Source organism: Pagrus pagrus, assembly GCF_965226575.1.
Source record: "Pagrus pagrus genome assembly, chromosome: 5".
In the NCBI taxonomy this organism is placed as follows: Eukaryota; Metazoa; Chordata; class Actinopteri; order Spariformes; family Sparidae; genus Pagrus; species Pagrus pagrus.
In genome coordinates, this window is record NC_140189.1 from 21,947,564 (window position 1) to 21,971,993 (window position 24,430).

General features: G+C 44.0%; 2 protein-coding genes across 6 annotated transcripts; both read right to left on the bottom strand.

Moving 5' to 3' along the window:
• Nucleotides 1–1,551: 1,551 nt before the first annotated feature.
• Nucleotides 1,552–17,920, bottom strand: ctbp1l (C-terminal binding protein 1-like). 3 transcript variants are annotated; one of them, XM_084353890.1, is made up of 11 exons: nt 17,642–17,920; nt 16,283–16,331; nt 15,294–15,437; nt 10,165–10,319; nt 9,837–9,981; nt 9,524–9,730; nt 7,534–7,748; nt 6,926–7,056; nt 6,708–6,835; nt 5,459–5,576; nt 1,552–5,358 (listed from the first exon to the last, which is right to left on the bottom strand). In XM_084353890.1, exons 3-11 carry the CDS (start codon nt 15,352–15,354, stop codon nt 5,184–5,186), a joined length of 1,335 nt encoding a protein of 444 aa, XP_084210016.1. In that variant the 5' UTR covers nt 15,355–15,437; nt 16,283–16,331; nt 17,642–17,920; the 3' UTR covers nt 1,552–5,183. The 3 variants fall into 3 exon arrangements, with proteins under 3 accessions (XP_084210016.1, XP_084210015.1, XP_084210017.1); XM_084353889.1 differs by lacking the exon at nt 17,642–17,920 and adding an exon at nt 17,472–17,635; XM_084353891.1 differs by lacking the exons at nt 15,294–15,437; nt 16,283–16,331; nt 17,642–17,920 and adding an exon at nt 14,196–14,279.
• Nucleotides 17,921–18,116: 196 nt separating this feature from the next.
• LOC311257927 (protein FAM53C-like) lies at nt 18,117–24,256 on the bottom strand. 3 transcript variants are annotated; one of them, XM_084353893.1, is made up of 5 exons: nt 24,177–24,256; nt 21,880–22,128; nt 21,728–21,788; nt 20,814–21,646; nt 18,117–19,659 (listed from the first exon to the last, which is right to left on the bottom strand). In XM_084353893.1, the coding sequence occupies exons 2-5, from the start codon at nt 21,961–21,963 to the stop codon at nt 19,402–19,404; spliced, it is 1,236 nt and encodes a 411-aa protein (XP_084210019.1). In that variant the 5' UTR covers nt 21,964–22,128; nt 24,177–24,256; the 3' UTR covers nt 18,117–19,401. The 3 variants fall into 3 exon arrangements, with proteins under 3 accessions (XP_084210019.1, XP_084210021.1, XP_084210020.1); XM_084353895.1 differs by lacking the exon at nt 24,177–24,256 and adding an exon at nt 24,021–24,156; XM_084353894.1 differs by lacking the exon at nt 24,177–24,256 and adding an exon at nt 22,223–24,005.
• Between the last annotated feature and the right edge of the window lie 174 nt (nt 24,257–24,430).

Genomic DNA, 24,430 nt, shown 5'->3' on the forward strand with positions numbered 1-24,430 from the left:
TTCAGTAGGTACTCAAGACCACCTACATTCAAGGGGAACTTCACCGATCATACACATCCAAGATCTGTGTACAGGTTTTGGAGAGTAAACGTTTGTGGCTCCAGAGTGAGTGTGATGAATTGCCTCGTGTGATGTCACTTGAGTCAGTGTCAGTTGGAGCTCAAGAGTTTTTTAAGGTGTGATACTTAAGAAAATTAGTTACCAGTAACCAGCTCGTCCTGACCACTCTGCACCTCAAGAAGCGAGAGTCCGACAGGATAGCTCAGACTTAGTCGTCCTTGGAGTCAGAGTCCTGGTCGTAGCTGCTCTACATCTATATCAAGTGTTGTTTTCCCTGTCATCAAACTGGCAGCCATAAGCCTCGGAGGCTGGCCTGGCTCCGGTTCCTGTGCCGATTACAGTGCTGCGTCCCGCTAGCTGCACGGCTAACTGAGCTAACTAGTTAGTGGCAATTATGGTGAGCAGTTACTCCAGTGACCAATTATTAGTTTGAAGTATGAATTTGACAGGTGTCCAATTCTTACGTAATTCACCTTTAAAGATGAAATAAATACAGGGCTCTGTTGTTTTTTTTATATAGGGGCTCTGTGTAGTTTGAGAGATGAAATTCAAACTCAGAATTTTAATATTTACAATATTAATGAGGTAATGATACAAACTCAGAAATATTTATCTTTTTCATAAGTGAATAAACAAGCTGTTGTCAGAAGAAAATCAGGTCCCCAGAACACTGTTTGTAGTCAGAAAGGTGGCAGGGTCCGCCAAATATAAACAAAGTAAAACAGTATCAAATTGTGTTGTTCTTTAATGTCAGTTTGTTTATTCAATCATGAACACGAAGAGAGTTTATTCATTTAGTTTGTTTAAGCATAAGATCATTTTCTTCTCCCAAACTACACAATGCACCTTTAATCAACGTTGTAAGTCTGACAATGTAAGAGGTGCAAAGTAAAAGCTGGTGAATACTATTTCAACATTTGAGACTGTATTTGTCCGAGATACTGACGAAGCAAAAAGCTGCTTACTTAAAGTTATAGGGCTGAAAAAAACCCGTCTTTGATGGACTCTCACGGGTTACTGTGCCAGCCAGTGTGAGTGGACTTCATCTTTCAGTCCCTTCACTCCACTTTAAGAGCAGGCTCCTGGTTATGTGCATGTGGTAGCAATTTTGGGGCTGATAATCCCCCACCCTTCTCTGCCCTGCAGGTCTACACAGAAGCCCCCTTTCCCGTACACCCCGGCTAGCCTGCCCACTCGTAAAGCTGTGCCTGTTCTGGCACTGCATAACCCCTTGTTGCCATATAAAAGAGCTGACAAACTGTGGTAGTAAACAATTTTGTTTATGGCAAAATCTCTAAACACAGCTCCATGTCCTGAAGCGGTTGAGTGTAAAGTGGGACGACCTACTGGTATTAATCGTCACCTACATACTGACCACTATAATCAAGCACAATTAGATGATGAACAGCACAGTTAAAGGGTCAGTACACACCAGGATTCGAGGAACCAGTCAAGAATTACTCCTATGAGGTAAAAAGCAGGAGAGCAATCTTTAATTTTTAAGATTTTATTAAAATACGGTGTGGAGTTTACCATTGGAAGTTACCATCACAAACATGATTGTTTCTAATAAAAAAGTAAACAAAACAAAAATAAAGCTTAAGAGCCTAGTTACAGGAGATTTTTTTTTGTCTTTTTTTGTTTGTTTGTTTTTGCAGTCTGGTGAAAGAAAAAAAAAATCATTTCACAATGAGAGTGAGTGGAAAACAAAAAACACGTTCACATGTTGTAAAAATACATTTCCCAATTTTAACATAACACACAGTCACTTTCAAACATTCATTCATTCCTTGTTAGATGGTTAGATGTCAGTGCCAAAACAAAGCAAAACAGAAAAAAAAAAAAGTTCAGACCTGTGCACAAAAGGGGGGGAACGAGAGGAGGTCGGTTTCTAAAAACGCAGGAGGCTGTTCTACGTTCTGAGGGCGGAAAAACCTGGGACGAGGGACACGAGACAGAGGGCGACTGCTGGAGGATATGTGTGCATTTGAACCCTGAGAGAGAAAAAGTGACCGATTCTTAATTTTCTGCTTTTTCTTTTTTTTTTTTTTGACAGACCACACCAGTGTCCGCTATGCCCTCCCCCTCCCAGCTCCACTGGGGCTCTGGCAGCACTGTGAAAGACGCTGTTAGAGCCCCGGAGTGGTGGCGGCGGTGGTGGTAGTTGTGGAGGGATGGGTGGGGGGCATTCTCACACCCAAGAGTGAAATATCAGCTGTGGCTTTGTGAGCATACACACTGTGCTTATCTGTTAGCCTACGCACGCACACACTGCCGGGCTGACTTTTTAAAAATGAGGAAAAAAAACAAAAAATCTTTTAATGCACAGTAAGAATTCACACTGGATTCATGTGTTTGAGCTGAAAACGACGGTCCACGCGAGGCTAGATGCGGTTCATCACTGAAAAAGAAATGCGTTGGTGCTGCAGATTTAGGCGCGTCGGGGTGTGAGGAGCTTTTTGCGGAGCGGCCTTGATCGCGGCTCGTTCTTTTCAACTGGGTGTGTCTCCTAACTTCACCTGCTGTGGTCAACTGTATTAAGGCAGTGAGTGGTTCCATGGCGACTTTCTATTAACAGCTACTTTTACAGGGAGAGAATAAGTAAGGCCCAGAGGAGATCAGCTGGAAAGGACAGGTGGGATAAGACGAAATTTAAAAACAAAAAGGAAAAAAAAAAAATAATAATCACCAGGAGAGGGATCTCGTTTTCTCTGAAATGTTTCAGTACAACATGTAGAACACAGAAAAGCATATCCATACAAATGAAATCCTACAATAAAACAGAATGGTTTTCATAACAGTGCACTGCTGAACTGAAAAAAATATATATAATCATCATCATCAACAGCAAAATTTAGGATTACTAATATGCTCATAATCCGAACTATGGGGGTTATTTTTAAAAATATATACTCATCACATGACAGAGGAGCCTAGCATCTCAGGACACAGACATGCTCCGTGTCTCTCATAGACTCTGAGGGGAAAAACTGTACATCACTGGAAACTGACCACGACAAAAAAATGGCAACTCGGGTTTGAAAAACACTCTGAGGGAGAGGGGGAGGAGAGGCCGGGGGAGCAGAGGGAAACAGCAAGATGACACAAATTCTTTAAGCCAATATCATTTCCCCTAAAACATTACCTCACATGCACTATAGATAGAGCAGCCTGACAATGACGGGGCGTAAAAACAAAACAGCATCTACTACTACTGTCCTAGTAAAAGAAAACTAGCAGACCACGGCGACCGACTTTTGTTTTTTACTTATTTTTCATTAGCCAGTAAGATGGAGATCGAAACACATCTACTACAGTCTGAAGTCTAAGAATGGGAGAGCGTTGTGCTGAATCTTCCACAATGAGGAAATAAAAGGTAAAGGCAGAGAGATACGCATTGGTTTTGAAGCCTGAGAAATTTTCAGTGACCTATAGCGAACAGAGAAAGATTTTGTCAAATTTATTCCACGGGGCAATGTTATTTTATTTATTGTATCATTACTGCTACAATTTCACAACCCTTCTGGTAAAGAATAGTAAAGAAGTATCTAGAAAATCTGTACAAAAAATAAAAGGGTATGCACGGTACATTCAATATCTGTTACTGAGGTACTAGAAAGGTGTTCCCTTGACACCAGGGCAACAGCGTTAAAGAGTTACTCCTAGGGACTATTCCTTTGGAAAGACAATAGCTTGTTATAACAGGGTGAGGGAACACACACGCACACACACAAACCCACACACACACAAACCCGCACACACACACGCACGCACGCAGACACACACACACACACACCACTATCATTAACAAAGCCAGCATGCAAGAACACTGTCGCCTTGCTCCTACAGGGAATCTAATCTCTACTGTCCCCTCACGCTTAAAGGAATTGGTGGATGCATACTGGTTCATGAGCAGATGACAGTGGGAGAGGAGTGGAGGGTGGGTGGGTGGGGGCAGGGGGTAGGTGGTGGTGGTGGTGTGCAGTGAGATCTTATTAAACAATAAGGCGGTAGTAGATCCCTGGTCACCCATCCTGTGTTCTGAATGTCGGCAGTGTGTGGTCATGTTCTTCGTCACTACAGCTAACCTGTAACTGTCCATCTGTTGGACTGAAATGAGCTGCATGCGGTTGGATGGTGCCCTCTGCTGGCGATGCCTCCGGCCTGCTGTGTGGGCACCATGTTTGGAGGACCTCACACATTGCACCCTAGCTGCAGATGGAAATTCAAGCCTAAGGTGCTCTCTGATATGACGCTCTAAGCTATTATAAAACAATCCATGTGTAAATACAGGGACGACTGTCCTGAAACTAGACAGTCACAGCAGTAAAAGGCGACAAAGGATCTTGGATATCACTATCTGGAGTATGAACTCGGCAGGGAAAACACACTTTGACAGTTGGACAGCATCATAGATCCGTCTTCTGAGCAAGCTGACGACAGTGCCAAGGGCCAAACTGGGCTGAGGGGGTAGCTAGATGCCTGGTGGGGAGGACAGGATGTACTGTTTGTGATTCTGTCTGGTTTAACTTTAGTACACGTTTTCCCCCATCACAAGAAAAGTAGGAGGAGGGAGAAAAAAAAAAAAGAAAAGAAGAATAAGAAGAGAGCAGTAACATGAGCCATTAATGTACAAAGAGGGGCTTCCACCTGTCTGCCCCTGTGCAGACGGGGGCTGCAGGAGGCAGCAGACTGGAAAGCCTCATGTCAGAAATGCTATTTTTTTTCTTTTTTTACAAACAAACATTAACACCTAGAACCACAACAGATCAATGTTCCATTAAAACAACAGCCAACTAAGGATATAAACCAATCCAATCATTGAATCCTTGAGAACAGTTATTGCTGACGTTGTGGGGGAGTGAAGGGGGAGGGGGATGGTGAGGGAGAGGGTGAGATGAGGACGAAGATGGAGGGATGTGTGTGTGGGATGGGGCTAGCTGTGGATAAGTCACTCCTGGGCTGGTTATGTGATCGGAGGAACACGACTGTGTAGATCCACATCAGGTCAAACTGGCGCGGCCGATGTACTGGAGGGTTGGGCTGTGTCTGATGCTGGGAGGAGGTGGGGGCGGGGGTTGGTTTCCAGAGGTGACGGAATGTGCTGGCGGCGGCTGCGGGGGCTATTGGTCGGAGGGGATGTCTCTGTCGGCTTCGGCCTTAGGGGAGGGGGCGTGAGGGGGGTGGGAGACAGGGGCGATGCCGTGCGCCAAGGTTCCTGAAACCAGGCTTTCAACACCTCCTCCGGCTCCAGGGAGACCCCCTGCTGCTGCAACATTGATCAGACCTGGAGGAAATCTGAAACACATACGGGGGAAAAAATATGACAGCTGCTCCTTTAAAAAACAACTTTGAAATACTCACTACAGATACATGTTCAGCCTTATTATCCTCTCACCTGTAAGTGGCTCCATTAAGTTCTGGATGAACAGTGGCGGCCTCCATGCTGGGCCACTGAGAGGCTGCCATCAGATACTCCTTATTAACACAGTTCTTCAGGCTGTCGGGGATACGCCCTGGAGCAGGGAGGAGACACCATTAGTCTTCCATAAAGGTTCTCTGTGGCTTGTTTTGACTTCACCCTGTACAATCAACTTTTTAAGACTATAATTCAAGCACTTTCAAGGTACCTTAACCAAAAAAATCCCAAGATTAAGCACTTTTGAAGGAGTATATCTGAATCTAAGCATATTCCTTAACATGAAAAAATTTCAAATTAGGCACTGTACAGTCCATAACACCTACAGAGCAACCAGCCCACATTATCCATTTAACCATTGCAGCTTACATGTCAAGTCTCAGATGTTATGCAAGGCTTATGTTTCAGTGTCTCTGATCATTATCTGTGATGTGACAACATATTTCCACACAGTGAATTAATTAAATAGTGTGCATCTCGGACATCATGTAGGTGCAAGGCTATCAGGAGATTGCGTGGATGAAAATAAAGTAACCTGCACCGTTATGCCATGCCACAGAAGTTAAACAAAGACAACTTTGGTAAAAAACTCAAAGTTAGTAACATAAGGTTTGACCTGATGACGATCCAAGTGAGATCCAAACATTTGTCTTACACCTGTGTAGCATGGAGTTACCTTCTTTTCATTGTAGCCAGTAGTTTTGGCGACTTTGTTAACATTGAACACTGGAGTCGAGAGCAGAGTGATGGGCAGAAACGAAAAGGCTGTGATGCGATGCTCTGCCATCACCCTTCTTTGTTTCCATCACAATTAGTTGTGTAAGACGGTGCAGTAAGATAGCCCGCCGTTCTGTTACCCTGCATACCCTCTTAGACTGGTGAGGATTCAAATCAGACATTTGATTTCACTTTCTGGTTTTATATAATTTACAAGTATAAAATGATGATGAAATGTCCACAGAGAATAACTAATTAGCAGGAGTGTGTTATTTACAGTCACTGCATTGACACTCACTTTTCTGCTCATTCTAGGAAATGGCTTCTCCTAATCTCAAGGCTGCTCAAAAAGCATTTAAAGAGTATATTGCCCTCTTTATGATGCCCTCTTAATGAAACACTTTAAAAAAAGCCACATCACCATACATTTTGTATAACCCTAGGCAAATCAGAGATCTAAACATTGAATGTCATCATCTGCAGTGGAAAGTGTAAGTAAACAGTGTCTTACCAGTGATGGCGCGGCGAACCTCCCTGGCAGCCTCCTCGCGAGCCTCCACCGAGGCCTGCTCACTGTACCAGGATGTGTGCGGGGTACAGATCAGGTTGGGGGCGTCCTTCAGAGGGCCTGTAGAAAAACTGTGAAGAAGGGAAAAGGATGTTACAGAGAAGAGTAAAGAGGTTATGTGTCATTCACAGCCGTTTGTGTTGCTTGTGTATCGTGATCACCTGAAAGGTTCTGTCTCATGGACGTCCAGGGCAGCCCCTCGTATCCGGCCCTCTTTCAGGGCCTGAGCCAATGCTTTCTCGTCAACCAGGCCTCCTCTTGATGTGTTCACCAGGAAGGCTCCCTGACGCATCTGTATCAGAGTAAGCAACATTATGATTAAACTACGGGGAGCAGACCATGCCAGAGAAGGCTGCAATGATTTGGCTTTAACTATATTCCATTTGTATTCTCCCAATTTATATTCCAGACTGTCCTACAGTACAAGAGCAACGGTTCAAGCCAAGTTGTCTAGACTGTCTAAACAATTATGCTCAACCAGTGTTAGCCAAATATTTAAGTCAGGATTTTTAAGCTGCTTATAAAACCAGCATGCTGATTCTAGCTTGTGAAGTTAGAGCACACACTGAATGAACAAAGACATTTATTTATTCCCTCTACATATTTTACAGATAATTCTTTCATTATCATTACATACCACAAGAGGAAGAATGAGACAGGACAGTGTACAACTGTCATAAAAAGTTAAAGAGCAAGCAAACAAAAATCAATTGTATCAACTATTAAAAAACATGAGACAAAACGTGTGTTTCAGGGGGCGTCCGCACACCTGTTTGATGGTGAAGTCGTTGATGAGGTGGTGGTTGTGCTCGTTGAGGCTGCAGTGCAGGGATACACAGTCAGAGTGGATGAGTAGGTCCTGCAGGGTGGCCATGCGCTGCAGGCCAAGTGAGCGCTCCACGCCATCAGGCAGGTAGGGGTCATAGAAGATCACGCCAAAACCGAAGGCCTTAGCCCGCAGAGCCACCGCTTGGCCAACACGCCCTGGAAGACAAAGACAAATGGTAAGGTGACTAACAACCACTGCGCTACCAGGTCCCAAAGCATAATGTTTGTCTGAACATCAACCATCACACTTGGACTAAACAGATCTTTTCAAGGCGTATTTTGTAGAATATGGCCAGAATTCGAAGGTAGCTCCAAAAACACAGGGTGCATCACCAGAGTATCTGACAACTAGGGATGGCTCGATACCGCTTTTTTATGAAGCAGCATTACAGGAAACATCGTGTTTTCACCAGCAGTAAGTAAACATGACTCCTGAAACAGCTGAAAGTGAACACGGCGAAACCATAAAAAGCAGCAGATGTTTGAAAGTACACACAGGACAAGAGAAACTGAAGAGATTCAGTTAAAAGCTACAAAAGCACTCAGAGCTGAACACAGACTTTTATAAATTTTCCAGCAGACATGAGTTCAGTATCGATTTGAGAGGGAGACGGGGGCTTATTACGCTCAACTCTGTGCAGTAAAACTGGTGATGGAAAAGCAAATCGGCGCGTCTCGGTTTGACTCTGCGTGCCCAAACGTGCTAGTGGAAAAACAGCATTGGTTGCTGCAGTGCACTTTTCTTCTTGGCACTCGTTGCCTGTAAAAAAAAATCATCGGCATACTCCCACGGTGTTTCTGCAAGTGTTTCATCAAGCGCGTTGTGTTGACGTTTCCAACGGTGCTGCCGCCCCTCGAAACACTTGCTTTGCATGAATTGCACTCAGCGGTTTTGCTTTTTTCTTCTGTTAGTTTAAGGTAATTTCAGACAGCTGACATGATAAGAGCATCACTCAAGCTCGCTCCAGCTAGTCACGTGACACATGCTGCCCCTCTTTACCGCACGTTGCGCATAGTTTAAGCATTTATGGCAGGGTTTAGGTGAATACATCCGATCGGATTATACATTTTCTCCTCTCAGATATCCGATCGAGTGATTTTGGCCAATATCGGACCAATACCGATACTTTATATCGGATCAGCGCATCCCTACACACAACTGCTGTTCTTTGTCAGAAATCCTCAGGTGTAGCTAGCTACCGTTAACCAGTAGGCTCATGGCTTAGTTAGCCGTGGAGCCAGTGGTCTTGGGTTTGCATGGCCTGGGACTTGCCTGGGATCACCACAGGCAATGGGGCTCAGCTCTACTGGATTTGGCAGCCTGAGACTGAACATGGCTGGACTGAACACAGCCTTCAAGACTGACAGAGGTCAGTTTGGCAACAGGGGAAACAGTACGGAGGTGATTTGTACAAAGGCTCTGACGAAGACTGTGACTCTGGGAACAAGATATGGCAGGCGGGGACGGCAGAGGTGTGCAGAGCGAAGCGACAGAGTGTAGGTGAAAACGGCATGTAGAGCCGAATATTTACACACCTCACTCGACCAAATATTCACCAAATCAGAGGTGATTGTGGAAAGACAAACCAAGACTGTTTTGTTAAGTTTATTTAGTTTGTGTCTAGTTTGAATGCGGCGTGTCTAACTGAGTTAACAAGCAATTCAGCTCTTCTTAGTTGAACTTTAATTCAGATGGTGTAAAGTTGTATTCTTTTGTTTAGTAGGGAAATTAGAAAGTGGTCTGAGGAGACAGGTCGGTACACAGACGTCTCAGACATAATGTCAACACTGATGTTTCTTCACATTCTGTTGAAATATTCATTTTTTTTTAATGTTTTAAAATAAAATTCTTGCCATATCTTACAAATTGCTTCTTTAAAGCACAAAATAACTTTTTGTTCAATTACAACTCACGCACAGTCTTTACTCACCTAGACCGATAATGCCCAGCGTCTCACCCCTGATGCGAGCGGCACCGCCGGCTACCTCCCTGATCTGCTCCACACTAGAAGCGCGGGTTCCCTCTCTGAGGGCCTGGTGCATCCAGGTGACTCGCCTGTACAGGTTGAGGATCAGACACAGCGAAGTGTCGGCTGTCTCCTCCACCGAGGATGCCGGCACATTACAGACGGCAATTCCTGGATGATAGAAAGAAGGAGAGAATTATTAACCTCTCTGTGTGTTGTTCGATGTGAAACCATGTTGCTGACCACGTGTCTCTGAAAACGTTAAGAAGCCCCTCACCTAGCTCAGCAGCTGCTTTTATGTCAACGTTGTCAAAGCCGGAGCCAATCCTGACAATTACACGGAGGCCTTTAAACTTTTCCAAGTCATCTCTGGAAAGAGTGATGGTGTGGTAGAGTAGAGCGGCCACTGCCTCATTTAGCACCTACAGAAGACAAATACATCAGAAATCATAACTTTCCATACTGTGTGGTAGAACGAAGAAAGCAGCATTTATTTGGGTACGATGTCGATTACTGTCATCCTACATCAGACTGAAACAAGGTGTTAAGTGCCCCATGTATTGTGATACAGTCAGGATGTGTGTGTGTGGGTGTGTCGGCTCTACCTTCTCATGAATCTCTTGTGTGGACTGAGCGTCGCAGAAGGCCACTGTGGCCACATCTTTCAGGATGGGCATTTCCACAGTGCAGTCGCGCCCATCCAGCAGGGCCACAAGGGGCCGCGGGTGCATTGGCCCGTTAAGGATAGGAGGTCGGATACCTGAGTCCAGAGGGAAGAACATATGTCGGTTGTTGCACATGAGCAATAAAAGAGGTTAAATATTCAATGACCATTACAAATCCGGGACAAAAAACACAAAACACAGGTTTTCATCTCAACTTCAATGCAGTGACAACTTGCAGTGGGGTAATTCCACCCAGGATCCAGATCCAGATCACAAAAGTGTAAAAATCATGTGATAACTTCTCTTGGGAGCTGAAAAAACAGCTTTTAAGATGTTTGCACTGTGTTGACTTCAAGGTTTTCTATCTTTGTGTGATGCCTATTGAGCCTGTTTATCTTCAGGTGACGTAAAATTTGCAAGTTACAGCTTGTAAACGCTTGGTTTGTTGCATACTAGATGATTTCATCTTGTCCTGCATATCTGGACAAAATATTTCGTAGTTCCTTAGCTTAATACATTCATTGGTTTCATTTTAGTTTAATATTTGTACTGTGACCTCAAGGTTTTTAATCTTTATACATATTATTTCACATTTTAAAACCTCTGTGACCCGATTTAAACCCCATAAGGTACATCCTCTGCGAGACATTGCGAGCCAGCCATTTCCCACTGCTGACTTTAGCACTGGGCTTCAGGGGAGAAAAACCTGCACTTGTAAGGCTGTAATTCATGCTGTGGACTTTCTCAGCATGTACGGATGAGACAGCCTGGGTTTCATCTCTACTAGCTGCTGATCTTGATGTGTACTCTTCCTGTCATCTGTGAATCTTCAGTTTTTTGTTCCAACAGTGACTTTTGACTCCTTTATTACACATGGGGGACAACTTCTGTCCAGGCCTTGCTAGGCCTTCCTGTACATGTTGTAAGCTCCCCTGCTCTCTCTGTATTTATGATCCTCAGTGAGTGACTCAGTTTGCTGCTGGGATGCAAGTTGAAAGGATCACAACACTTTCTGAAGAAAGCTATATTTCACTAAAAACTACTTCTGGTGATGCAAACAAACCTGGAATGACCTGTCAAGTCAGAACCTCCGCTACTTACCAAACTTGAAAAATCTATTTTTTTGACAGTTGGCTTCTTCTTCTGAGCTTTTTCCAAAACAACAATAGAGCCGCCATGATCTCACTATCACGTCAAGCTGCTTAATGATGAATGAAATATGATTGCAATCTTTTACATACTTTCAGGTACTTTCAAGTAGAAATCCCTTTTGCATTTGCCCAAAGCTGCTTCAGGTGGGATTAGCCCAGACTTGCATTTGTTATTTAATGCTACCAGTTGATGATGTCAGAAATTACTTCAGAAGAGTCCGAAATTATGAAATGTGTTTACTGAGGTAAGGGATCACGACTAATATTTTGTCCAGACACGTGGCACAAGATGGCATCAGACATTTCAAACTGTATAAAGATTAAAAACCTTGAGGTCACAGAACAAATATCAAACTAAAATGAAACCAATGAATGTTTCATCGATAAGTATGAAAGGATTCGTAAGTGGTGAGTATAAAAAAATAGCAGAATATAAATAAATAAATAAATGATGATGTAATATCTTTAGATTGTTTTATATATCTGCAATGAATATTAAAGGTGCAATATGTAAGATTTTCAGTAAAAATAAATAAATAACAATTTTTAAATATCAACAGATTTGGGAAAAATAGCAATTTTGAAATCTCAACATCTGTGTATTGTGTTACAGATATTTACTGAAGTCAGCATGCTAACCAGCTAGCTCCCCGCCTGTCCGATCAGAAGTGGTGCTAGTGGTGTAAACAAAAATAAACTATTTCCATGAATAGATGGTGCAAATTATCCTTCGGGTTTCCTGGGTGTTCAGTACACATTTCAGCCCGATCCAGTTAAAAAATAAGTGATGAGAATACCAAACACAGAATCATAAAAATATTAAATTAAACTCAGAGAGCCAAAACACAGTCCCATGAACTTAACAGATGTTTTTACGTGATGTTTTTCGAGAAAATCCATGACACAGACTGCGAACGTTCTGAATTCGGGGTGAGTTGGCATGACATGACCCATTTCAAAATAAGCATCAGTGACTCAACAGTCTGCGTTTCCCATGTCTGGACTGCCCGACATGATGCAAGTCATCATACCCTCACACAAAATCCCCCTGCAAACGTTAATGGGGGCTAACTGCTGCACTCCTCAGACAATAATAACTCAGACTTTTATGACTTTCTTTTTCCAATGCATCCACTTCCACCGACACCCTCAGGAAACTACCGGGGTGATGTGTGTAAGTGTGTGTGTTCTTACGGAGTGCTCTATGGTTACAAAAGCAATGTGTAACTAAATCTGTGATGGGGCATGGAGAGCATCCAGCATCATGGCCTATTTGGTATCGAACTCCAGCTCTGTCTAGAAATGCATCGAACCAATATACACTCTCCAGCTTTGATAGATCCTTCTCTGTTCTACTCGGGCCTCCTCAAGAGGTGAAGGAAGATTCGATTCTGGTTAATGACGGAGAGCAGTTTTGAATAAGTGTTAAGTCTGGGAACTTGACCTGCCACTGTATGAGAACAGCGCATGCAGAGGGGAGGGGGGCTGGGATGGCAGGGGAAGAGGTGATGGAGTGTGGCGGCTGGGGGGAGGGGTGGAGAAAACTCGGGGTCTCGGAGAGGAGGTGGAGGGGGTTCATGAGGGGGTCTGAGTCATGACCTAAATTCTCCTGTCTGGAAGAGTCCCTCCTTCCTATTTCTTTTTGGTTCTCCCCTCTCTTCGAACACATGCAGATACACACACACACCTTTACTGGCAAACATCTGCATATTTGGCCCAAGTGCAGCATGACCATTGATCATTACGCCAACAAAGCAATGTCAAAAAGAAATATCTAACGCCACGCTTCTTTCCATGCAATTGCTGCTAAATCAGGAGAAATGAATGGTTATATCTGCAAATGTCATTTACACCTCTCCGGCGTTCTTGTTCTCAGCATTTCTTGGCTCGGACGAACACCCCACATGCACCAGTGCACACTATCTTGTCCCTGCTGTGTGACAGGTGTGTGTGGGAGCTTGTCCCAGGGTGGGGGAGTGTGTCTAGCTGAAACATTTACTCGGACAGAGGACAGGAGGTAATAGTAAGACTACAGAGGAGGGAAGGGAGCTGGTATCCGAGGGTGGAAAACAAATATTTGTGACAAATTCCTCTGACGTCTGAGCATTTCCCAACGCATGCATGAAACACACACACACACACACACACACACAAACACAGGCAAAGAGGAAAGAGAAAACGTACAGCCTGATAAATATACAATCTACTGTACTCCATTTGGCAGTGTGATCCACAATCATTGCAGATGGCTCAAGAATGCGAGCAGGCCTACTGCTACACGCTGAAGGCACAAAGAGACTCTTACTATGGACAAAAACCCAAAGGGGTTTATCACAAAGCCCCCCACTGAAAAAGTAGCTCTGGAAATATACAAGTAGGCCTACACACAGAGTAATTCGAGTCAAAGGACACTGGCATACCCGAGGCCTACTACGCGCAAGCATGGCCGCACACACAATACAATTCATTCAGTGATTCATTCATTCTCCCTCCCTCTCCCTTTCTTTCCCCTCACTCCCTCCTCCTCTTCTCTCTCCCTCTGGCCGCAGTTGGAGGAGTAAGAGGTGAGGGGGGAGGGGCAGCAAACGATGATAATGCAGCAAGCAGCAGTACTCCACCCAGACGCAGCTAGACACACACACGGTTATTCAGTTCCTTCTTAGCGGCTGCGACAACGCCAATGCGAGCTGAACAAAAAAGGAAATCTGCGCACACATAGCTGCTCCACACCCAAACCTCAGATCTCTCCCCCCCCCCCACACAGTTCACAAATTTAAAAACACATGCCAAAATAGAAAACACATGAGCACCGGGCCTAACCTTGCATTATGAAGTCTGTGAGCCTGTCTTCCTCTCTCTCTCCCTCTCTCGCCTCACTCTCCCTCTATCGCTCTTTTTTTCTCCCTCTCTCTCTGTCAGCCTGCTCTTGGCTGGCTGGATCCCAGCTGTCATCCACGCCCAGCCCCTCCCCCACGGCCAGCGTCCAATCACAGGCAGCTCCATTGAGGGCCAGCCAACCAGCACTAACCTCATTAGCATAGCCGAGGCTGAGGCCGAGGGCGGTTTGGGCTGTTGTCGTTTTTTAAAGAGACAGCTGGCCCGTTTCCCTGTAGCTGCGGCCACGACCCTTCACCTTGTCCTCTCCCTCTCACCCGTCTCCAGAGACTCTCCCAGACGGTTCCCTCCATTTTAGCACACCATTATGTCTGATCTCCATCGTCTACAGCAGCTCAAAACCGCTGTCTTTTCTACATATACGCACTGTACCAGCTCTAACTGCATGTTATTGAGGCGACATATAGTCAACAGTAAAAAAAGCGCCTTCGTGTACATTCCTTGTGTACCAGTTTAACAAAAATAAAAACAAAACAGCAACCCCTCCACTCTTAAACACACTGAGAGGAGGTAAGATACACATGGGTCGGCATAACCAGTCAGTTCACAAGTGTAGAGCACAGCAAAGTACACAAAACTCAGACACAATATTCCTACAACACGAGGATAACATGTTAAAAGTAAGCAATAAATATTATAAAAACATATGAAACGGTCAGCATCTGATTTCAAAGTTTCAAATGCACAAACTTTGCTCAAAATTTCACATTTTTACACCTTAAAAAGACTAAATGTGCCCTCGCTATGGTCTGCCTACACAGTTACAGGCTGCAGCTAAAAATGTAGATATGTGGATGCAGCAAAACACATACATCTGATGCAATCAAGTAGGAAAGACTGTCTTTCATTACTACAGCCATGCTATTACAGTATATACAAGTACGATGGCTGGGGTATAGTAAAATCTAGTTTAATTTTAATCCTGACAGACCTATTAACACCTTAAAAGAACAAATATGCATCAAAAACATAAACTCCACCATATGAAAGTCTGCTTGTTTATGAGTATTTATGAAATCTCACCCTCACAAATGCGGTCAAGTCTCTGCCGCTTGACCTGTTTGTGTTTGTCCATCAGAGCCATAGACCAAGCAGTCTAAACCTGGGACAGAGAAGAACAGATCCAAGTGCTAGGGAGCCCCGTTAACGATGTCCACTTAGTTCCACCTGCACACAAACAGGGAAAACAGTCAGTAAACACAAAGACTCATTCACTTCTTTGTACTTTCATAAGCAACGTCCTGATTAACTACCAGTGACCAAATTTTCCTGGCATGGAAATGGATTATACTGTCATCATCTATCATTTGTAATGGTGCCAGTCCACCTTCAGGGGCACTGCCGAGGTGCCCTTGAGCAAGGCACCGGACCCCTGACTGCTCGGGGTGCCTTATACGCAGCAGCCCCCTCGCTCTGACACACCTCCATACATTAATGCACGTGTATAGGTCCTGTTTGTGCACGTGTGTATTTTAAGGCCGCAGACAGAGTGAAAAGGCTGAGAAAAGGATTAATAAAGTGTGATTTCTTCTTCTTAATGATTAAAACAAGGACACAATACGAGAAAACTTTAAGAATACAGACGATTAAAGGGCGCCATGTCGTTTTGGAAAAGAAATTCAAAGTCAGACTTTTAATATTGACAATGTTAGTGAGGTAATAATACAACTTCAATTTCCATAAGTGAATAAACAAGTTGTTCTCGGAGGAAAATAAGGTCCCCAGAAGACTGTTTGACGCTACAGAGGTGGCAGGGTCCGCCACATATAAACAAAGTGAAACAGTATGAAATGGTGTCCTTTAAGGTCAGTCTGTTTATTCAGTCGTGAAAACAGAGTTTGTTTAAAAAAAATAAAATAAAAATATCAGTCAATGAAGATTTTTCTCTTCTGATTAAAATGTCATCTGAGTGCAACTTCAAGCAACAATTTCCTATTTTGGGGAAACGACTATCTTCATCAAATTAAACTAGAGACATTGCTGAAGTGACAGGACTGCAGAGAGACACTCACCCGGAGAACTATGTCCGTTGTGCCAGTCAGGTTGACTACTTAGTTTACACTGTAAACACAGAAAAGGCAGATCTTAGAGTATGACAGTGACACACAGCCATCACTGGAGGGGCCTATGAAGAACACAGCAACTCCATATTATCGATACATTAAGGGGTCCATACACAGCAGCTAATACATATATCTACTGTTATGTGACACCACTGGTGACAAGAGTGTTTTCACAAAGCCGATTTGTGTTCGTAACTCGTTCAAGTCCATCTTACACGAGCTCACACTAAGTCACTTTACTTTTACACTTCTCCATTTAACCTGTTGAAGTTGTTGATCATGGTTTACAACTTTATGATCAACTTCACTACAATAATAACACCACTCTCTGCCATAGAGCACTTAAACAAACACTGCCGGTTCCAGTCAACGTTAGTTGGCAGAACGAGCCGCTAATTTAAACGATAATTCAAAGGTTGTGGTAAAACTACAAGTGGGTCTGAAGCCCCTCGTTAGCAGCCAAGTTACCGTTAAGTAGCTAACTAGCTTATGATGCTAACTAAACCGTGCCTCGGCTCTCGAGAATAGCTGGGTGACTGAATCGTGTATAATACGTCCCGTGCACGTACTTAAGTTATTTAACTCTCCCTTTATGGCAAAAATATCATTATTAGTCTGCTCGCCCCGAAGAAGTTAATCTTGCAATAACTTCTGAATCGCGATCGGAGCTAACGCTAACTAGCAAGGCAGCTAGCTAGCCGATGTTGGCTAGCTAACCCAAACACAAACATTTGAGGACTTTAGGTGGCTAACGTTTTAATGAAAAGTACACATCCGTGTTACCTCTCGTACATTAAAGGAATCTGGTGTTATTTATCTGCGTCTTAAGTGTGAAGTGTGTCAATAAAATACATTCCCATAGCTTCATTTATAAAGCGTTTGCAGTGATGCTAACGTTAGCTAGCCAGTGCCGTTAACTAGCGTGCCGCTGAGTGAGTGGGAGAGACGCAAGCGGAGGGGGAGCCCATTTCGTCCGATTTGTTATCAGCGAGTGGCGCTACAATGTGAAATATCTGACCCAGAAGCTACAAAATGATAAACTCTACAGGGAATGGTGAATCACCCACATGGCTGAACTCAAGCAGGACTACTTTGTAACTCAAGTGACCAAATCTTGCAAAAATCGTCAGTTATTTACCCCGGATAAACTCTTTCAAGAGTGCTGAGACAGTGTGCGTGCGTCGGTGGTGTTCCCTCTCTCCCGATCGCCATGAAATCAGACAATAGAGGAAGTGGCTTGTTGGTGAGGGGGTGGAGGGTCAGGCAGGCTGTGAAAAAGCACGAGTGGACTGGAAGGAGCGCCCTCACCTTCCACGGCGGAACGGCAGTCTGACAAAGACGCCCAGGACTCCTCGGTGTGGCAGCCTGCGCGTGCAATGGTACAAACTTTTATAACTTTTTAATGGTGGTCTTCAACTTGATCCGAGTTTTTTTTGTTTTGTTTGTTTTTTTGAAGATCAAGACATTTATTCATCATCATAATCGTGATTGTATCCGTTTAAGTGAGCTGTAAATTCAGATTTTTGTGCCACTTTTTTCTTTTTTTTTTTTGCCTGCAAACATGCAGCTGTGTGGATTAATATCTGTTAATAAAGCCAGATTGGACCAAACACGGTGTATTTCTATGCAACACCAGCTTTACACTCACATCAGCCACCAGGTGTCACAATAATCTCACTGAGATGCCTTTTACACTTGACTGACAGGACAGATGATTATTATTTTTTTTTTTTAAAGGGAAACAAAACTAAAAAGACAAGACACCTTTTGGAAGAAAAAAAAATATCATTCTCTATTAAATTTTATTTGTACATAAATTGTGCAACAGTAATATTTATATCTGAAAACACATGAAAAATCATTTCTGAAAGGCCACCGAATCATCTGCATCACTACTGCCTTTGTCACATACGCTCAGAGTTGGCTCGACGTGTGCACTCGCTCTAACCACTGTACAGTAGATTACATTGTGCCCTATGGAGTCCGGCCGCAGCGTCGACCCAGTCACTCGGCCGACTACTATAGTGCATGTGCCCACCTGTTCGAAAATATCTGAATCAGCGCAAATGGAGACTGCAAAAATGTCTGGCTGTGAAAAGAAGACCAGAGCACCAAGAACTCTATTTTAAGCTTAAGGCATGGTCAAGTTTACAGTATCATCAGTAATATTGTTGACGAGGTGTCGTAATGTTCGAGCGATTGATAAAAAGAAAACACACTAACAGAAGAGAGAGCTGTAATTTCATTGCCATTACAAGGAAAGCTTCCCGTTGATGATATAGAGTTACTCCAACTGGCCAAACCAAAGACAGAACCGCAGAAGAAGATTTGACTCGAGGGTCCGTGAGGGATTCAAAGACCTGTAGGGAAAACCTGGAATGTATCCTGTTGAACCTACAGGAGAGCGTTTACATATAAATCTGTGTCTTATGTTATTTGCGCAACTTGAATATAATTTTGACCTATACTGCGACATTATTTCCACTTTCAGCAGCTCCATTTCCAAATTCAGACGCCCAAATACAAAAGTAGACGACCCCAAGATGAGGAACGCTTTTCTCTGGCCCATTCGACGATTAGCTTTTAGTGTGTGTTCGTTTAAATAGTCACCCATCATTTTATCATCTGTAACTGCTTATCCTTTGTAGGCTCGCAGGAGGCCGGAGCCGATCCTGGCCAACAGGACAACAAGATTTGTTAAAGTCACTTGTGCTGAAGTGTTAAGGACGTTCTGCCGACTCGAGTATATAATGTTCTCTGATGAGGATATGTGAGGATGTCAAGATGTGTAACAATTGCTGATGCAAATTAAGACTTTGTATCAATATGAGATATAAGCAGAAGTTCTGTATGCATGAAAACTAGCTTATTTGCTCATGCACATTTCCCTATAACACTGTAATTTGATATTAGCGTCTAATTGCTTGGTACTTGATTATGCACTCTTGACATATGCCTCAGGAGGGCAGCAGGTTCCCAAGGACTCTGCCAGAAGAGCATACAAAGCCTACAGGTGTGCTTAACGTGGTTATGAATGCAGTAATCACACTGGGAGCCCCGAGGAGTGGTCAGTTCTCTTCTATAAGGTTCAAGTCCAGTTCTGTGCAGTCTCTTTCGAAAACAATCTTTTGTCCGTCATCTATTAGAGTCCTTTTTCTTTGATCTTCCTCCTCTTCTTCTTCCTCCTCCTCACTTTCACTCAGTGGCCCGATGCTGGCTCGACCCAGGAACTCTGCAGGGGAGAAGGCTGAGCGCTGCTCTGCCTGGGAAGACACTTGGACAAGGCAGCCCCCTGTACCGCACACCAGGCTCTCCTGATTACCAATCTACACAGGAGAAAAGAAGCATTGTCATTATCATGTGTTCATGTGACAGTTCTTGTTTGTTTGTTTTTTTACACAGGCAAAACAGCTCACTAAAATGTGACCCAGTCTCTTCCTCAACAGTCACTCAGACATCTCAGGATCCACACCCAACAGATAATAAGGAAGTGTGCACAGTCATAGATTAACTGATAGCAGATTTAATGGGCTTGGCTGACTTGTGCAATCGGACCACAAAACGTCAACCTCAACACCATTAACTCTGGAAATTATACAGTTACACATTCACTTACTTTAAGTACATAATTTAAATTGACATCCTCGAATCCTGTAAAATGTGTTAAATATGTAACAGACTACCCGACTATTTGACACAAACGGATCAGAATGTGCAGGCCAAGTACCGGGTATCCCAGCAGGCAAACATACTGTAACATCCTCGCTACCTTGCTGAGTGTGTATTGGGTGGTTCATCATGATGATCTAAAAGTAGTGCAAAATAACTGAAGGGTGAACTTTAAAAATATTATTTTAATACTGCATTTTAGCACATTGTTTGGTGGATCATTGATAGAGTTTTGCTTTATAAAGCAGTTGCAACCATTGAAACCTATGACAGAAGACTCAACATGAGTAGGTCGAACTCGATCTAAACAGATTCCCCTGACAATCTGACTACCTGATGACTCGTGGTGGTGTAAACATCAGTAAACTTAATTTACACTATCAGTTATCACAGATTCACTGTGTCATGATGATATTTTAATCGCGGGCAACGCATTTTAAATCAAATTATATTGTGAGTTACTCTGATTCTCATCCCTATGACTGATGTGACTCAGACGGGACTATGGAAACAGATCTGGGGGCCCACTTCACTAAATGATCCCAACATAAACACCAGTCTGAAATGAGGAGAGTTGATGGCAAGGGGGCCAAGCTTAGCTGCGCTGAAGCAGAGTTGTGGGGGATGGGATCCTGCCAGAGGCCTACCATTGGCCTCCAGGATCCAAAAGACAAAACATGGGCACGAGTGAACCCAGGCCAGTGGATTACTTACCGATGCGATGAGCCGTGTGCTTCTCAGTATATTTATCAATATGAAGAGATTGCCAGATATCGCTCAACTTTACATACCATTGGACTTTCTTGCTCACCTGTGTCATCTTGCTGAAGTCAAGGCCTGGCCTGGGGCAGGGCAAAACATCTGGGTCATGGCGCCTCTTCAAGCGAGGTTTACGCATGTCACAGGGCTGTGAGTGACAACGCGGCAGCGCCGGGTGTAGGTCACGCCTAGAGGAGGAAGGTGTACTGCAGGCTGAAGTGGGTGATGGAGACAGGGCTGGGTGTTCCAGGCCAGAACAGCCGTATGTCAGAGCGGAAGCAGGGGAGGGCCGGGGGGGCAGAAGCACCACAGAGGCGTCCTGAATATGCACAGGGGAGAGGGAGAAGCGGCGCTGCAGCAATGAGTGAGAAATCAGGGGGGCCGGTGAAGAGGAGCAGGAGGAAGGAGAGGCGAAGGAAGCAGAACAGGCTCCTTTCAGTTTGTCACAGGGGTCCCATGGGAAGCTCCATGGTAGTGGGGAGTCAGAGGACAGTGCTAAGCTAAAGAAGGTAGGGCTAGAAGATGAGTTTAGGGATGAAGAGGTGAAGGAGGAACTGGGACCACAAAGTGGCAAAGAGCTGGCTCCAGAGCCTGAACTAGATGCTCCTCCACTTTGACTTCCACGTTTGACTGGGGTCCAAACCTTGGATGCACTAGGATGCCAGGTGGAGCGGCACCGAGACAGGTCCTCTGGAACAGAGAGGGACCGGCAGTGGCGTTTTGGAGGTGGCGGCGGGGGTGAGCTTTGGAAAGCCTCGCCTGTGAAAGACACCTCTGGTCTCTGGATAGTTTCTCCAGAATGGGAAGTAGGCCATAGGGAGTCTGGTCCACAGGAATCATCCAGAAGGTTGGCTTTGGATGATGGGTGTGTTGCTGAGCTGGTGTCTAAAAATGCCAAACAATAAACATGAGACAGAGATCCCCACTGATAGGCTGTAAATGCTGCACTTGATTCAATGAACTTGCCTTGTGTTGATCTGCAAGCACTCCACGAGACAGTGGGACTGGAGCCCACTGCAGGTAATGACTGTAACAGAAATATTATAACTTTAATTTAAAATCAGAACCCTTAAAACAAAGTAGATCACGGTGAAGATTTAGTTTTGTATCCAACTCACCACATTCACGTTGAACGAGAAAGCCCTGTAATAAGGCTCTTCCAAACTCTGCTTACGGAGCTGCTCTGTGATAAGTGTCACCATAATTGTAGCTACAATCTGGGGACAGACATGGAGATGAAGAGGAGGATCTACTGAGGGCAGTGGAAATTTTATTAGTCAGAATCCTGGCGTGGTTTGTGGTGTCCCCTCCACACCTCAACCTGCCAGACCAACTGTCTCACCATGCCACCATCATCTTTATGCCACCTAGCAAGACAGATGAGAAAGAAACAATGTTAAAGATTAACTCAAAGTGATCACACACATTGCCGAAAAAGCACGTCATCGAAGAGTAGCTTACAACATGCAGACAGATCCACCGGGCCTTAGATAGGAATGTAAAATCTGCCAAAGGGGACTTTCCTCTTGATGCTATAACTGTTGTAGTGCAGAAAAGCCGCCAGAGAGAGGAACAGACTGTCCTAACACGTGTGCTTTAATAACTGACCACATACTACCGAATGAGACCCAAGCTGGGATCTACATCCTGATTCAGTAACACATGAAACGCAGGAGTTCATGTTCACAAAGGCAGAGAGTGCAGACATGGACGAGGGGAGACCCAGAACAAAGAAACACTTCACATTCCATCATGCACATGGTCATTTCTTATTGGGACTACAAACACAATGTCTAGTAGTGAGGTTTCAAATAAAATAACGAGTCTATCCCTTGTAAAAACCTTTGAGGCAATACCATGACAATCGAAGTCAGTTGGGTCCCATAAACACAACTGACAAGAGTTGTGAAGTGAATGGAAGGGGGAGGGAGGGACGAAAAGGGCAAGGATGGGGGAAGTGTTTGAAAAAAATGAATGGGGATTGGGGCTCGAAGCATGCCACAGTATCTTTGCAAGGGGGACAAAAGAACAGTGACCAGGTCTCAAGGGCTTATATTACCAAGGCAAAGCCAATATGGTGTGATGTACCCAGACAGCAGGGCACAAGACAGCCTGCATGTCCATTTCATTAACACGCATTCCTCTGACACGCAAATTGTTCACTTTTTACATCTAATGGTTAATCATCCACAAACATCTTTGAAGATTAACCTTTAGTGATTCATGTAAGGAATCACCGCCCCAAAACTCACACTGAAACTAGAAAAAGAAAGACAAAATATAAACTATCCACTACATTAAAATGTAATATGCCCTTTCATTCTTCAACTAGAGTACATTTCATAATGACATAAACTAGACACAAATGCATGAACTGTGTCAACATCACATTATGCATCCTAATCTGATGTAAAATGCTTGGTGATATTTAGAGTCCTAGCCACTGAAGACATTTGCTTCGACACTTGCTGTTGGCAGTCAGATGTGGCCTCCAGGGCCTTCCTCCTTGTGGCAAACATGGTGCTACACTGCTAGCCTAGTTCCACATGCCAGAAGACAAGCTACTTCACCAGCACAGGGACACAGGCTGAACCTCATCCTGAGGAAGCAGCATGTTAGCTCTGCACCCACCACAATGACTCCTTTTGTACAGAAACAGCCAAGAGCAATGCTGTCGACCCCCAGCTGATTTAAAACTTGATCACTCTCTGATCTTGCCAACAAACTTTTAATGTCAGCGTTGCTTCAAATCAATAACAGGATATTCACAAAACGACTGACCAGACACGTCTAGCACAAAACGTTGTTCATTCAAACTATTAGTAAGGTTAATTGAGTAAGTCTACTGTAAGGACACTTTACATCTTTACTAACGTGCAAACCAGCAAACAAGTTTAAGGCAGTACTGCGCAGGTTGCCCTTCTCTAAAAGAAACACAACATTTTTGTTAGCCACTTAAAAACCTACAACATTATCTCAAACGTTAACGCTAGCTGCAGGACAACTGCTTGTCATTGAGAATGTACGACTTAATAATATAGGGATAGGTTTCCTGTCTAAATCGGATACCGACTTTAGCTGTTGAGCAAAGTATACAGTAAGCTAGCTCTTCAACACGATGCAGCCCATGAAGCACCAAGTTAGCCAGTTCTGTTAGCTATATTAGCTGAAAGGATAACAAGTGTCCTAACTAACGTTACTAGCGTTAGCTTGCTCACATTCGGACTGTTTACTACATGTTAATAACTTGTCATTATACCCGGTTGTGGCCATGATTCATCCGAGTAGAATTATGACTAGAGGTGATAATAAATTTAACGTCTGGGCTGATAATGCACCTAAATTAGTTGTAGCGTTAGCTTGGTTACGCAGCCTGTTTGCAAGCTAGCATGCTACAGCTGTCCTGATGTATTACCTGCTTTCAGCGGTTCCTTAGCAACCGAAGCTGCACACAGTGCGCCGGATAGAGTGCAGTTAAGCAGAGTATTTATAGACTTTGGGCGATACCAACACAGAGGTGTTGTTAACACACTGCCGGAAAAAACGCATTTTTAAGGAAACCCTTCAAAACGTATAAAGCGAATACTACTTCAATACGACGTTTATTCGCGTGTTCCCAGCTGAAAGTCCATTTAAAGCAACACAATGTTGCACTTATTTTGAGCCTCT